The sequence below is a fragment of the Bos grunniens genome, chromosome 2 (genome assembly GCF_055505025.1).
Source record: "Bos grunniens cultivar Pamir isolate PY7600 chromosome 2, Bosgru_T2T1.0, whole genome shotgun sequence".
Lineage (NCBI taxonomy): Eukaryota > Metazoa > Chordata > Mammalia > Artiodactyla > Bovidae > Bos > Bos grunniens.
In genome coordinates, this window is record NC_141166.1 from 106,458,049 (window position 1) to 106,474,522 (window position 16,474).

General features: G+C 39.4%; 1 protein-coding gene across 3 annotated transcripts in view; it reads right to left on the minus strand.

Annotated features, from left to right (window-relative positions):
* Positions 1–16,474, minus strand: part of TTC21B (tetratricopeptide repeat domain 21B) — a 105,094-nt gene that overhangs the window by 7,072 nt on the left and 81,548 nt on the right. For all 3 annotated transcript variants that reach the window (XR_015152743.1, XR_015152719.1, XM_086370689.1), the window contains one exon: positions 4,352–4,576. Coding sequence is in view for 1 of the 3 variants with exons in the window: in XM_086370689.1 (XP_086226815.1) it covers positions 4,352–4,576 (225 nt within the window). In the remaining 2 variants the exon portion in view is untranslated. The remainder of the gene's footprint in view (positions 1–4,351; positions 4,577–16,474) is intronic.

The window sequence follows — 16,474 nt, forward strand, 5'->3', positions numbered from 1 at the left end:
TTAGTGGAATTTTACTTTCCTTTAATTCAAGAAGATACACCACTAATATTTTCATGAAAACTATTAACCATTAAAAAATATAAACATGTGATCAGGGTACATACACATTTACCCTTTTGCTTAAGGCTTCAATACAGCTCAGCACAGCACTGTAAGATCCTGTTTCACATTTTGATACTTTTTTTTTTTTTTTCTCTAATTTTATTTTATTTTTAAACTTTACATAATTGTATTAGTTTTGCCAAATATCAAAATGAATCCGCCACAGGTATACATGTGTTCCCCATCCCGAACCCTCCTCCCTCCTCCCTCTTCCCTCCCCATACCATCCCTCTGGGCCGTCCCAGTGCACCAGCCCCAAGCATCCAGCATCATGCATCGAACCTGGACTGGCAACTCGTTTCCTACATGATATTTTACATGTTTCATTGCCATTCTCCCAAATCTTCCCACCCTCTCCCTCTCCCACAGAGTCCATAAGACTGTTCTATACATCAGTGTCTCTTTTGCTGTCTCGTACACCGGGTTATTGTTACCATCTTTCTAAATTCCATATATATGCGTTAGTATACTGTATTTATGTTTTTCCTTCTGGCTTACTTCACTCTGTATAATAGGCTCCAGTTTCATCCACCTCATTAGAACTGACTCAAATGTATTCTTTTTAATGGCTGAGTAATACTCCATTGTGTATATGTACCACAGCTTTCTTATCCATTCATCTGCTGAGGGACATCTAGGTTGCTTCCATGTCTTGGCTATTATAAACAGTGCTGCGATGAACATTGGGGTACACGTGTCTCTTTCCCTTCTGGTTTCCTCATTGTGTATGCCCAGCAGTGGGGTTGCTGGATCATAAGGCAGTTCTATTTCCAGTTTTTTAAGGAATCTCCACACTGTTCTCCATAGTGGCTGTACTAGTTTGCATTCCCACCAACAGTGTAAGAGGGTTCCCTTTTCTCCACACCCTCTCCAGCATTTATTATTTGTAGACTTTTGGATCGCAGCCATTCTGACTGGTGTGAAATGGTACCTCATGGTGGTTTTGATTTGCATTTCTCTGACAATGAGTGATGTTGAGCATCTTTTCATGTGTTTGTTAGCCATCTGTATGTCTTTTTTGGAGAAATGTCTATTTAGTTCTTTGGCCCATTTTTTGATTGGGTCGTTTATTTTTCTGGAGTTGAGCTGTAGGAGTTGCTTGTATATTTTTGAGATTAGTTGTTTGTCGGTTGCTTCATTTGCTATTATTTTCTCCCATTCTGAAGGCTGTCTTTTCACCTTGCTAATAGTTTCCTTTGATGTGCAGAAGCTTTTAAGTTTAATTAGGTCCCATTTGTTTATTTTTGCTTTTATTTCCAATATTCTGGGGGGTGGGTCATAGAGGATCCTGCTGTGATGTATGTCGGAGAGTGTTTTGCCTATGTTCTCCTCTAGGAGTTTTATAGTTTCTGGTCTTACGTTTAGATCTTTAATCCATTTTGAGTTTATTTTTGTGTATGGTGTTAGAAAGTGGTCCAGTTTCATTCTTTTACAAGTGGTTGACCAGATTTCCCAGCACCACTTGTTAAAGAGATTGTCTTTAATCCATTGTATATTCTTGCCTCCTTTGTCGAAGATAAGGTGTCCATATGTGCGTGGATTTATCTCTGGGCTTTCTATTTTATTCCATTGATCAATATTTCTGTCTTTGTGCCAGTACCATACTGTCTTGATAACTGTGGCTTTGTAGTAGAGCCTGAAGTCAGGTAGGTTGATTCCTCCAGTTCCATTCTTCTTTCTCAAGATCCTGTTTCACATTTTGATACTTTTTTTTTTACTTAAAAAAAATTGAATTAAATATCATTCATCTTGATTACTGTGATGTACAGAGTGTTTATGTCCCCCTAAATTTATATGCTGAAATCCTAACATCCAATGTGATGGTATTAGGAAGTGAGGCTTTGGGAAGGGTCATTTGGGTGGAGCCCTCCTGAATGGAATTAGTGCCCTTATAAAAGGGAGCCCAGAGAGCTCTCCTACTCTCTTTTCTGCCCTGTGAGGACACAATGAGAACTCAGCAGTCTGCAACAGGCAAGTGGGCCATCACCAGAACCCAATCATGCTGGCACCCTGGTTGTAGACTCCAGCATCTATTAACAAAACTGTGAGAAGAAACTTGTGTTGTTTATAAGCCACCCAGTCTCTGATACTTTGTTAGAGCAGGATCACTTAAGATAATTACATTAAGTGTCCCTTTAAAGTTTGGACCCAGAGTTGAGTGTTTCACTTGTCTCACCCCCAGTCTGACTGTCAGATAGTGTGTTCTTCATTCAGGAGGCACATAATGTCTTGTGATGTTATACCCATTCATTAATTCATAATGGTTGGAAAATAGTGACATTCTATCATTCTTTCCTCATTTCTTCATTATCTGGACAACATCTATAATGAGAAACATCTCCTTTTCCATCATTTCATTTCCCAGCAGTATTATTCACACAGAAAAGGCAGGAGAGATACTTAATTCTTTCCCTTTACTTGCCAGCTTTAGAAATAACATTTTATTAGCATATTTCAATGGTGACCAATTAGGTTTTTTCCCTTTTCTTTTTTATATCTTTGTAAACTCATGGATTTAAACATATTTGGTGTGTTATTCAATGCAGTCATTATTGATGCCTGAAGTGTGTCAACTTTGGCTTGTGGGAGTGTCCTCAAGTTGGCTCTTGAGTCCCTGACATGACTCCAATAATCTCTGATAGTTTCCTTGCCATCTGGTATGACAGGATGGTCTAGTTGCATCTTGTACATTTCCTGCCCCAGATCTGGATGATCTCCATTTTTAAATTACATAATTCAAAGTTTCTAAGCTCCAGTTCCTGAATCTCATGCTTCCCATATGAACATGCCTAAATAACCATCATGTTTAACCTCTAAACCAGCCATCATGTTCAATCATGCAATGTACTGCTGTCTGAGTTCTGGCAAATTGAAATTCTATCTATCAAAATCTTAATTCCCATGAAATCTTACTTACAGAGGTCAGTTATTTGGCACTTTAGATTTTTTAAAGTCTATTAATAAGTATCGTGTTTTCTTAAGGCCAATGTAAATTAAATCACCTGTACAAACCATAAGTTGATAAATGTCTTAAATCTTTCAGTTTTCAAGTCCCTAAAAAAGTAACTTAATAATATTAGGTGATCATGACTTCTCTTTAAAAAACAAATGATCCATTTTGAATTCTAATTGGCTCAAAGAGAATAAAACATAGATTTACTGTGATTAAGATTTTGAAGTAACTGATAAGAATCCATAAAGATAAATACCCTTAAGTCTCTAAGTTGAGCACAATTATTTCTCAGTAAATAGGAAGATTCTTAACTTTACAAAGGTCATAAAAAGACATCCTTTTGGGGGCTATTAAACACCAAAATGCACTGTTAGTAAAGAGCCTTAAATTCTAAGGACGTGAAGATTTTCAATTTTATACCTCATGATAAGGACATTTTATTAAATCAAATTAAATGCTGAAAAGACTCCCTCCCATAAAATATATTATGCAGAGTGTATTCTAATAATGTGAAAACAACATGCAGCTGCAGTAAATTCATCAGGAGTATTTAATAGGAGGGACAGGCGTCTGCAATTAATGTTCTTCTGCAATTTTCATTAGTTCTGGGATGAGATGGATAATCACAGGCAAATGCTTGACATTCCAAAACACTTTTGATAAGTAGGGCAAACCACAGCTGAAACTTGAAACTGCATACATCTTTATTTTATTTTCAAGGGCAAATAGCTTTTTTTATTATTAATGTTTATATCCTGATTGTGGTAGAAATAAACATTTAATTTCCAAAAACAGAGAAATCCCTAGAAATGGACCAATACACTCTGAAGCCTATTATAGAATGTTTATACAACCAAGGCTAACAATCATTCTTTCCTCCTCAGTCTCCCACCCCATGGGCTTCCCTGGTAGCTCAACTGGTAAAAAATTTGCCTGCAATGCAGGAGACTGGTTCGATTTCTGGGTCGGGAAGATCCCCTGGAGAAGGGACAGGCTACCCACTCTAGTATTCTTGGGCTTCCCTGGTGGCTCAGACAGTAAAGAATCTGCCTACAATGCAGGAGACCTGGGTTCGATCCCTGGGTTGGGAAGATCCCCTGGAGAAGGGCATGGTAACCCACTCCAGTATTCTTGTGTGGAGATCCCCATGGACAGAGGAGCCTGGCAGGCTATAGTCCATAGGGTCACAAAGAGTTGAACACAGCTGGCGTGCTACGATTCATGGGGTAGCAGCAAAGAGTCGGACACGACTGAGCGACTGGACTGAAGTGAACTGAAGCACAGTACAGCACCTACCCTGTTATGCCGCAGGCACCGTTTTATCAGTTCCTCAGCCATGTCGTATTTTGCTGACTGAATATAAATATCAGCAAGCAGCAGCCAACTCCTCTCAAAGTCCTCAGCATCAACAGGATTCCAGTTCATTTTTGCAATCCGCTTCAGCTGATTTCGGGCCCGGGGAGTTTGTTTCAAGATCATATGAGCTGTTGCCATTCCCAAAAGTGCTGGAACATGATCCTTCTGTAAGAAAAAAGACATTTAGACCCCCGGATACACAAACATAAAATGTCTCATGTTTCAAAGGGAAACACATGGAAAGTAGCAAGTGCCACATAATATACGGACTGGCCTGTGGATTCTGTCTCTGGCTTCACTTAAATCCTGTGATATGGTCAGTATTTAGCACATCAACTAACCTCAAGCTGCCAGGAAGAACCATCTGGTCAAGGGAATTCAGCAAGAAGGCAAGTGCCATAACCACACAATTCCAGGCAATAAGGACAACTTGATCTTTAATGGGATTGACTGTTTTGGTTTTGAAATAGAAAAAAAATAAAATTCTATCTGAATGTAGTCCTAATTGCACATGTATCATTCTGGTTCCTTAGTTATTTCACCTGTAAATCAGATAACCAACAGAATGACATACCTGCAAATGATATTCCTTATCTAGACTGACTTCTGTTCCTCCTTTCCCTATCCCTTTTCATTTTATTCAAAAGCCTTTTCTTCCAATAAAGTGTGACCAGTGAAATGTTATTAAGGCATGCAATGAATTAATCACTTGGAAATTATATGAAATAAACTCATGCCTTAAAAGATGCCTTTAGATTTGGACTCTGCAGATCCTTAATAGTGACTATAAGAGAGATGTTATCTTTTTAAAGACAGAGTTCAAAGTTAGAAAATGTCACTCTGTGAAATCAACAAGCTAATAAAAACTGGTATAAAATGGAGAGGGGCTTCCCTAGTGGCTCAGTTGGTAAAGAATCTGCCTGCAGTGCAGAAGACCCGGGTTCAGTCCCTGGGTTGGGAAGATCACCTGGAGAAGGAAATGGCAATCCACTCCAGTGCTCTTGCCTGGAGAATTCCAGCACTTGCCATCTATTCAGAAAATTAACATACCAAAGCAATAATGAGTATGTATCTGATAAAGCTAAAGTGCTTCTTAAATTTCAGCAGAGGGATTATGATGATTTTTTTTTGTATGTGTGTGCACAAATTCGCCAGTTCTTTTTTTTTCCCTTTAACTTAAAAAAAAATTCATTATTATTATTTTTTAACACCACAAACATTTTGTATTGGGTATAGCCGACTAACAATGTTGTGATAGTTTTAGGTGAACAGTGAAGGGACTTAGCCATACATATACATATATCCATAGCTCAGCTGCTAAAGAATCCACCTGTAATGCAGGAGACACTGGTTTAATTCCTGGGTTAGGAAGATCTCCTGGAGAAGGGATAGGCTACCCACTCCAGTATTCTTGGGCTTTCCTGGTAGCTCTGATGGTAAAGAATCTGCCTCCAATGTGGGAGACCTGGGTTTGATCCCTGGGTTTGGAACATCCCCTGGAGGAAGGCATGGCAACCTACTCTAATTTTCTGGCCTGGAAAATCCCCATGGACAGAGAAGCCTGGCAGGCTTCAGTCCATGGGGTTGCAAAGAGTCAGACACGACTGAGCAATTAAGTACATTCTTCCCCAAACCCCTTTCCCATCCAGGCTGGCACATAACATTGAGCAGAGTTCCATGAGCTATACAATAGGCTTTTGTTGGTTATCCATTTTAAATATAGCAGAGTGTACATGACCTTCCCAAAGTCCTTAACTATCATTTCCCCCTCCTGCAACCATGAGTTCATTTCTAATCTGTGAGTCTCTGTTTGGTAAGATCATGTATCATTACTTTTTAGATTCCAGATATAATGGACGTCATATGATTCTTCTTTTCTGTCTGATTTACTGTACTCAGTACAACACTCTCTAGGTCCATCCATGTTGTTGTAAATGGCCTTATTTCATTCTTTTTAACTGCTGAGTAATATTCCATTGCATATACGTACCACATCTTTATCCGTTCTTCTCTCAATGGATATTTAGGTTGTTTCCATGTCCTGGCTATTGTAAACAGTGCTGCAAAAAACACTGGGGTGCGTGTATCTTTTTGGGCCATGTTTTTCTCTAGATATATGCTCAGGAATAGGATTGCAGGGTCACATAGTAGCTGTTTTTAGTTTTTTAAGGAACCTCCATAATGTTCTCCATAGTGGGTGTACCAATTTACATTCCCACCAACAGTGCAGGAGGGTTCCCTTCTCTCCACACGCTCTCCAGCATTTGCGAATTTTTTGATGACAGCCATTCTGACCAGTGTGAGGTGATATCTCACTGTAGTTTTGATTTGCATTTCTCTAATAACTAACAATGTTGAACATCTTTTCATGTGCCTATTGGCCAACTGTATATACTCTTTAGAGAAATGTCTATTCAAGTCTTTGGCCCATTCTTTGGGTTGTTTGCTTTGATGCTATTAAGTGTCATAAGCTGTTTATAAATTTGAGACTAATCCCTCATCAGTCACATCATTTGCAAATATTTTCTCCCAATCTGTGGGCTGTCTTCATTTTCTTTAGTGTTTCCTTTGTTACGCAAAAGCTTTCAAGTAGGTCCCACTTATTTTTTCTTTTACTTCCATTATTCTGGGGGATGGACTGAAAAAGAAAATTGCTGTGATTTATGTCAGAGAGTATTCTGCCTATGTTTTCCTCTAATAGATTTAAAATGTCCAGTCCAACATTTAGGTCTTTAATCCATTTTGACTTATTTTTGTGTATGGAGTTAAGGAATAATCTAAGTTCATTTGTTTTTACATGTGGCTGTCCAGTTTTCCTAGCACCGTTTGTGGAAAAGACGATCTTTCCGACATTGTGTAGTTTTGCCTCCTTTGTTACAGATTAATTAACTACAGGTGCACAGGCTTATTTCTGTTTTTTGGTATGCTGTTCCATTGATCTATACTTCTATTTTTGTGCCAGTACCATACTGTTTTGATGACTGTAGCTTTGTATTATAGTCTGAAGTCAGGATGCCTGATTCCTCTAGCTTTATTCTTTCTCAAGATTGCTTTGAATATTTGGGGTCTTTTGTGTCTGCATACAAATTTTGCGACTTTTTTGTTCTATTTCTGTGAAAAATAGCATTGGTAATTTGATAGGGTTTGCACTGACTCTGTTGATTCCCTTGGGTAGCATAGTCATTTTGACAATATTGCTAGTGGAGGTGATAGAATTCCAGTTAAGCTATTCCAAATCCTGAAAGATGATGCTGTGAAAGTGCTGCACTCAATATGCCAGCACATTTGGAAAACTCAGCAGTGGCCACAGGACTGGAAAACGTCAGTTTTCATTCCAATCCCAAAGAAAGGCAATGCCAAAGAATGCTCAAACTACCACACAATTGCACTCATCTCACACGCTAGTAAAGTAATGCTCAAAATTCTCCAAGCCAGGCTTCAGCAATATGTGAACCGTGAACTTCCTGATATTCAAGCTGGTTTTAGAAAAGGCAGAGGAACCAGAGATCAAATTGCCAACATCCACTGGATCATGGAAAAAGCAAAAGAGTCCCAGAAAAACATCTATTTCTGCTTATTGACTATTCCAAAGCCTTTGACTGTGTGGATCAAAATAAACTGTGGCAAATTCTGAAAGAGATGGGAATACCAGACCACCTGATCTGCCTCTTGAGAAATCTGTATGCAGGTCAAGAAGCAACAGTTAAACCTGGACGTGGAACAACAGACTGGTTCCAAATAGGAAAAGGAGTACATCAAGGCTGTATATTGTCACCCTGCTTATTTAACTTATATGCAGAGTACATCATGAGAAATGCTGGGCTGGAGGAAGCACAGCTGGGATCAAGATTGCCAGGAGAAATATCAATAACCTCAGATATGCAGATGACACCACCCTTATGGCAGAAAGTGAAGAAGAACTGAAAGGCCTCTTGATGAAAGTGAAAGTGGAGAGTGAAAAAGTTGGCTTATAGCTCAACATTCAGAAAATGAAGATCATGACACCTGGTCCCATCACTTCATGGGGAAGAGATGGGCAAACAGTGTCAGACTTTATGTTTCTGGGCTCCAAAATCACTGCAGATGGTGACTGCAGCCATGAAATTAAAAGACGCTTACTCCTTGGAAGGAAAGTTATGACCAACCTAAATAGCATATTCAAAACCAGAGACATTACTTTGTCAACAAAGGTTCGTCTAGTCAAGGCTATGGTTTTTCCTGTGTTCATGTATGGATGTGAGAGTTGGACTGTGAAGAAGGCTGAGCACTGAAGAATTGAAGCTTTTGAACTGTGGTGTTGGAGAAGACTCCTGAGAGTCCCTTGGACTGCAAGGAGATCCAACCAGTCCATTCTGAAGGAGATTAGCCCTGGGATTTCTTTGGAAGGAATGATGCTAAAGCTGAAACTCCAGTACTTTGGCCACCTGATGTGAAGAGCTGACTCATTGGAAAAGACTCTGATGCTGGGAGGGACTGGGTGCAAGAGGAGAAGGGGACGACAGAGGATGAGATGGCTGGATGGCATCACTGACTTGATGGACGTGAGTCTCAGTGAACTCCGGGAATCGGTGATGGACAGGAAGGCCTGGCGTGCTGCGATTCATGGGTCGCAAAGAGTCGGACAAGACTGACCAACTGATCTGATTCTTCTAATCCATGAACATGGTATATCTTTCCATCTGTTTATGTCTTTTTTGATTTATTTCATCAGCATCTTCTAGTTTTTAGAGTACAGGTCTTTTGTCTCCTTCATCATCAGTTCAGTCGCTTAGTCATATTCAACTCTGTGACCCCATGAACCGCAGCACGGCAGGCCACCCTGTCTATCACCAACTGCTGGAGTCTACCCAAACCCATGTCCATTGAGTTGGTGATGCCATCCAACCATCTCATCCTTTGTCTCCTTAGGTAGGCTTATTTCTAGATATTTTATTCTTTTTGATCTAATGGTAAATGGAATTGCTTCTTGAATTTCTCTTTCTGCTCTTTCATTGTTAGTGTGTAGAAATGCAACAGATTTCTGTGTATTAATTTTGTAACCTCCAACTTTACCAAATTCATTGATGAGTTCTAGTTGTTTTCTAGTAGCATCTTTAGGGTCTTCTATGTATAGTATCATGTCATCTGCAAATAGTGACAGTTTAACTTCTTCTTTTCCAATCTGGATTACCTTTACTTCTTTTTCTTCTCTGATTGCTGTGGTTAGAACTTCCAAAACTATGTTGAATAAAAATGGTGATGCAGCTCAATACCAGAAAAATGAATCAACCCAAATCAAAAAGTGGGCCAAAGAACTAAACAGACATTTCTCCAAACAAGACATACAGATGGCTAATAAACACATGAAAAGATGCTCAACATTACTCATTATTAGAGAAATGCAAATCAAAACCACAATGAGGCATCATCTCATGCCAGTCAGAATGACTGCCATCAAAAAGTCTACAAACAATAAATAATGGAGAGGGTGTGGAGAAAAGGGAACCCTCTTACACTGTTGGTGGGAATGCAAGCTGGTATGGACTTCCTTGATAGCTCAGTTGGTAAAGAATCTGCCTGCAATGCAGGAGACTTGGGTTCGATTACTGGGTCAGGAAGATCCACTGGAGAAGGGATAGGCTACCCACTCCAGTATTCTTGGGCTTCCCTTGTGGCTCAGCTGGTAAAGAATCTGCCTGCAGTGTGGGAGACTTGGGTTTGCTCCCTGGGTTGGGAAGATCCTCTGAAGAAGGGAAAGGTTACCCCTCCATTATTCTGGCCTGGAGAATTCCATGCACTGTCCATGGGGTCACAGAGTTGGACATGACTGAGCGACTTTCACTTTCACTTCACTTTTCACAGCCACTATGGAGAACAGTGTAGAGATTCCTTAAAAAAACTGGAAATAGAACTGCCATACGACCCAGCAATCCCACTGCTGGGCGTACACATGAGGAAACCAGAATTGAAAGAGACACACGTACCCCAATATTCACTGCAGCACTGTTTACAATAGCTAAGACATGGAAGCAACCTAGATGTCCATTGGCAGATGAATGGATAAGCAAGTTGTGGTACATATACACAATGGAGTATTACTCAGCTATAAAAAGAGTGCATTTGAGTCAGTTCCAGTGAGGTGGATGAAACTGGACCCATTATACAGAGTGAAGTAGGTCAAAAAGAGAAACATCAATACAGTATATTAACACATACATATGGAATTTAGAAAGATGGTAATGATGATTCTATATGCAAGACAGCAAAAGAGAGATGTAAAGAACAGACTTTTGGACTATGTGGGAGAAGGCGAGGGTGGGATGATTTGCGAGAACAGCACTAAGACATGTATATTACTGTATGTAAAATAGATGACCAGTGCAAGTTAGATGCATGAAGGAGGGTACTCAAAGTCAGTGCTCTGGGACAACCCAGAGGGATGGGGTGGGGAGGGGGGTGGTAGGGGGGGTTCAGGATCGGGGGGACACATGTGCACCCGTGGCTGATTCATGTTGATGTATGGCAAAAAAACATCACAATATTGTAAATTAATTATCCTCCAATTAAAATAAGCTAATTAATTTTTTAAAAAGTGGTGAGAGGGGACATCCATGTCTTGTCCTGATCTTGGAATGCTTTCAGCTTTTCATCACTGAGTATGATGCTGGCTGTAGGTTTGTCATATATGGCCTTCTTAATGTTGATGTATGTACCCTCTACGCCCACTTTATGGAGAGTATTTTTTATCATAAATGGGTGCTGAACTTTGTCAAAAGCCTTTTCTGCATCTATTGAGATGATCATATGGTTTTTATTCTTCAATTTGATGATATAGTGTACCACACTGATTGATTTGCAGATATTGAAAAATCCTTGCATCCCTGGGATGAATCCTACTTATCATGGTGTATGATCTTTTAATGTATTGTTGGATATGGACTGCTAGTATTTTGTTGAGAATTTCTACATCTATGTCCATCAGTGATACTGGCTTGTAATTTTCTTTTATTGTGGTATCTTTGGTTTTGCTAACAGGGTGATGGTGGCTTCATAAAATGAGTTGGGAAGTTTTCCTCTGAGACTTTTTGGAACAGTTCAGAAGCATAGGTGTCAACTCTTCTCTAAATTCACCTGTGAAGCTGTCAGGTCCTGGATTTTTGTTTGTTGGGAGGTTTTTAAGCACAGTGTCAATTTCAGGGCTGGTGATTGGTTTGTTCACATTTTCTATTTCTTCCTGGTTCAGTCTAGGGAGACTACCTTTCTAAGAATTTGTCCATTTCTTCCCGGTTATCCATTTTGTTGGCATACAGTTATTCACAGTAGTCTCTTATGATTCTTGGTATTTCTGTGGAGTCAACTGTAACTTCTCCTTTTTCATTTCTAATTTTACTGATTTGAGTCCTCTTCCTGTTTTTCTTGATGAGTCTGGCTAAAGGTTTATCAATCTTGTTTATCTTTCCAAAGAACCAGCTTTTAGTTTAATTGTATTTTGAAATTGTTGTTTTTCTATTTCATTTATTTCTGCTCTCATCTTTATGATTTCCCTCCTTTTATTAACTTTAGGTTTTGTGTTTCTTCTTTCTCTAGTTGTTTTAGGCGAAAGGTTAGGTTGTTTACTTGAGATTTTTCTTGTTTGAGGTTAAGACTGTATTGGTATAAACTTCCCTCTTACAACTGCTTTGCTGCATCCCTTAAGTTTTGGACCACTGTCCTTTCATTTTCACTTGTCTCGTTTTTTTTTTTTTTTTTCATTTCCTCTGATTTCTCCAGTGATCCAGTGGTTGTTTAGTAGCATATTGTTTATCCACCACCTCTTTGTGTTTCTTAAGAGTTTTTTTTTAATTGTAGTTTATTTCTAATCTCATAGCATTGTGATCAGAAAAGATGTTTGTTATGATTTTGATTTTCTTAAATTTACCAAGGCTCGCGTTATAGCCCAATATGTGCTCAATCCTGGAGAATGTTCTGCATACACTTGAGAAAAATGTGTAGTCTGCTGCTTTTGGATAGAATGCTCTATAAATATCAGTTAAGTCCAACTTGTGAAAAGTATCATTTTAAGGCCTGTGTTTCCTTATCGATATTCTTTTTGGATGATCTGTCCATTGGTAAAAGTGGGGTATTAAAGTCCCCCACTATTATTGTGTTACTGTCAATTTCTCCCTGTGTTAGTATTCAGCTTACATATTGAGGTGCTCCTATGCTGGGTGTCAATTGAGTAACTGGCTGATAACCTTATGGGTTTTTCTTTGGATGTTATTTGTCTTTTTTCACTTGTTGCTTTTAATAATTTATCTTTGTCTTTAATTTTTATCAGTTTGATTATCATGTGCCTTGGTGTGTTTGTTCCTTCTTGGGTATATTCTGTCTTGGACTCTCTATTCTTCCTGGACATGGTTGACTCTAAAACACTGGAATTTCAGTTTTAGCATCAGTCCTTCCAATGAATATTCAGGGTTGATTTCCTTTAGGATTGACTGGTTTGATCTCCATGCTCTTCAAGGAACTCTCAGAGAGTCTTCATAAGTCGCACAGTTTGAAAGCATCAATTCTTTGGTGCTCAGCCTTCTTTATGGTCTAATTCTCACATCTGTACATGACCACTGGAAAAACCATAGCTTTGATTATACAGACCTTTGTCAGCAAAGTGATGTCTCTGCTTTTTAATACACTGTTTAGGTTTGTCGTAGCTTTTCTTCCAGAGCAAGCATCTTAATTTCATGACTGCAGTCACGGTTCACAGCGATTTTGGAGCCCAAGAAAATAAACTCTGTCACCGTTTCCATTGTTTCCCCTTCTATTTGCCATAAAGTGATGGGACCAGATGTCATGATGTTAGTTTTCTGCATGTTGAGTTTTAAGCTAGGTTTTTTTTTAAGCCACTGTCCTCTTTCACCTTCATCAAGAGGCTCTTTAGTTCCTCTTCACTTTCTGCCATGAGGGTGGTGTCATCTGCATATCTGAGATTGTTTCTCCAGGCAATCTTGATTCTAGCTTGTGCTTCATCCACCCCAGTATTTCACATGATGTACTCTACATATAAGTTGAATAAACAGGGTGACAATATACAGCCTTGGTGCACTCCTTTCTCAATTTTGAACCAGTCCGTTGTTCCACGTCTGGTTCCATGTGCTGCTTGTGTCTTGTATACAGGATTCTCAGGAGGCAGGTAAAGTAGTGTGGTATTTCTATCTCTTTAAGAATTTTCCACAGTCTGTTGTGATCTGCACAGTCAAAGGCTTTAACATAGTCAAATGAAGCATTTGACTTCATGAAGCAAATGAAGTCAAATGAGAATTTCTGGAATTCTCTTTTTCTATGATCCAGCGGATGCTGGCAATTTGATCTCTGGTTCCTCTGCCTTTTCTAAATCCAGCTTGTATATCTGGAAGTTCTCAGTTCATGTACTGTTGAAGCCTAGCTTGAAGGTTTTTGAGCATTACCTTGCTAGCGTGTGAAATGAGTGCAACTGTGGTAGTTTGAATATTCTTTGGGATTGAAATGAAAACAGACCTTTTCCAGTACCACGGCCACTGCTGAGTTTTCCAAATAGATGGTATATTGATGCAGCACTTTAACAGCATTGTCTTTCAGGATTTTAAACAGCTCTGCTGGAATTCCTTCACCTTCACTAACTTTGTTCACAGTAATGCTTCCTAAGGCCCACTTAGCTTCACACTCTAGGGATGTCTGGCTCTAGGTGAGTAACCACACAATCGTGGTTATCTTAATGACCTTAATTTGGTCATTAAGACCTTTTTCTGTACAATTCTTCTGTGTATTCCTGCCAGCTCTTCTTAATGTCTTCTGCTTCTGTTAGGTCCTTACCATTTCTATTCTTTATTGTGCCCATCTTTGCATGAAATGTTCCCTTGGTATGACTAATCTTTTTGAAGAGGTCTCTAGTCTTTCCCATTCTATTGTTTTCCTCTATTTCTCTGCATTGTTCACTTAAGAACACTCTTTTATCTCTCCCTGCTATTCTTTGGAACTCTGCATTCAGATGGGTGCATATTTTCCTGTCTCCTTTGCCTTTTTTACCTCTTCTTTTCTCAGCTATTTATAAGGCCTCCTCAGGCAACCATTTTGCCTTGTTGCATTTCTTTTTCTTGGGGATGGTTTTGGTTACCACCTCCTGTACAATGTTATGAACCTCCATAGTTCTTCAGACACTCTGTTAAAGTTCCAATGTGTAATTTGTTCTAATTAAGGAGTGACAGAAAGGGTTTTATGTGAATGCCAAATATAACCAATTTGGTAAGGATTTTGAAGACATGTGGGATATTATTAATTACTGAACTGTACCCTTATCCCAGGTGGGCTAGGTAGGAAAGTATAATAAATAAAGACTTAATATGTATTTGTCTGTCAAATCCTAGGATAGCTCACAAAGAGAGGGGTCCTGAAAAAATGCCCAGATCTATTCACATACTAAAAATATCCAACACTATACATTTAAAGTGAGCTCCCTGATTTAAAATTTACATACCTTGAGTTTAATTAGAATTAATCAATTCCTCACAGCTTGATCACTCCTGAGTGAACTGAAGAATGGTTTTTAATACTGCACACCTGCATTCCAACCCCTGCACTGGACCCATGATACCTTTTCTGGTGGAGACATCCTAAGATGTTCTCTCTCAGGATATCTGTACCACCTTCTCTCTCTCTGTCACTCGAAAGTGCAACAACTTTATAGCACAAAAGGCGCTATAGCTCTGTTATAAATGATGTACCTTTATAGTTCAAGATGAGGGAAAGAAAGGAAGTGGACCATTTCAGCTTGGGTTTAATGCATCTTCCACTCTTTCCCCTCATGTCTTCCTGACACATCCCTGTTTTTCAATCAATCTGAATGCCACACAGGGCTGCGGATATACCCTATGCTTCACGGCCTCCCTGCCTTTGTTCACATTTTCCCCTTAACTTAGAATATACTTCTTCCATCTCTGCCTGTGAAAATGCAGTTTATCCTGGTTTTTCTTATATCATAACTTCCTCCACAGAAAAGGTCTCTCAGCTCTCCTTATACTGTCCCCTACAGCACTTTTATTTGCAACTTTAGAACAGAATGTAACAGATTTTGCTTTACATTACAGTCAGTACGCTTGTCTCTTCTTTGGTAGGTTATGAGAAACTTGAAGACAGGAACTATATGTGGCTTCTCTTTGTGAGTCTATGCTTAGCACCCACTGGATACTCAATGAATATTCATTATATTTAATATATAGAGCCTATGAGTTAAAAGGGAAAAATGCCAAGATAAAATTCACTTATGAAACTTCAATTCATACATCAGTCTTTGGACAGTGTGCTCAGCAAGCAGATCTGAGGACAGAATATTACTAATCACACATTTAGAATGACAAAACATGGGGCAGTCTCACCAAAACAAAAAAACTGGCACAGTCTTTCTAGGAAACACCTGTGATGTCACTTAGTGCTTTCAGGGTTCTCTCTTAAGCCTCACAGTTCAAAACCACCTTACACGGCAGAACGTTACTTCACAACATTCGGTAGCTATGACACCTTACTTGAAATGGTGCTTCATCATGTTCTTACAGATTGTCTTAGATATAGGACAGTCCTATTTCTGGATCAGCTGCTGTCATCCATCTGCTCCCGCACAGTCAATTCTACTGAGCACAACCCCTGAGAACACTCTTTGAATGCCAGCAGAAGCTCGGCGTGAGGGTGGAACTGTGTAGCTGCTGCCTTGCTGTTTTGTTCCCAGGAGGACTGAGGGTGGTGGTCAAGTGCCACCAAGGATACCTGCACCCAAGTACCAACAGGAGCTGTAGGTGTTCCAAAGCCCTCCAGGGTCCTGAGAGGCAGGGGAAGGGGTCAGCAAAGGGTTTTGGTTTATTGTTGTTTTGGTTTATTGTTGTCACTGTGATCTTTGAACCAGAAGAAAATATAGCAAAATTCTGTATATCCTCTGAGAGGCCCCAAATTACTAGTCTTTCATGGTGGAAGAACATAACTAGTGTATACTTAGAACTAGCTATGACCAACTGTCGATGGAGCTGTTGTTTAGTCACTAAGTCATGTACGACTCTTTGTGACCCCATGGACTATAGCCCA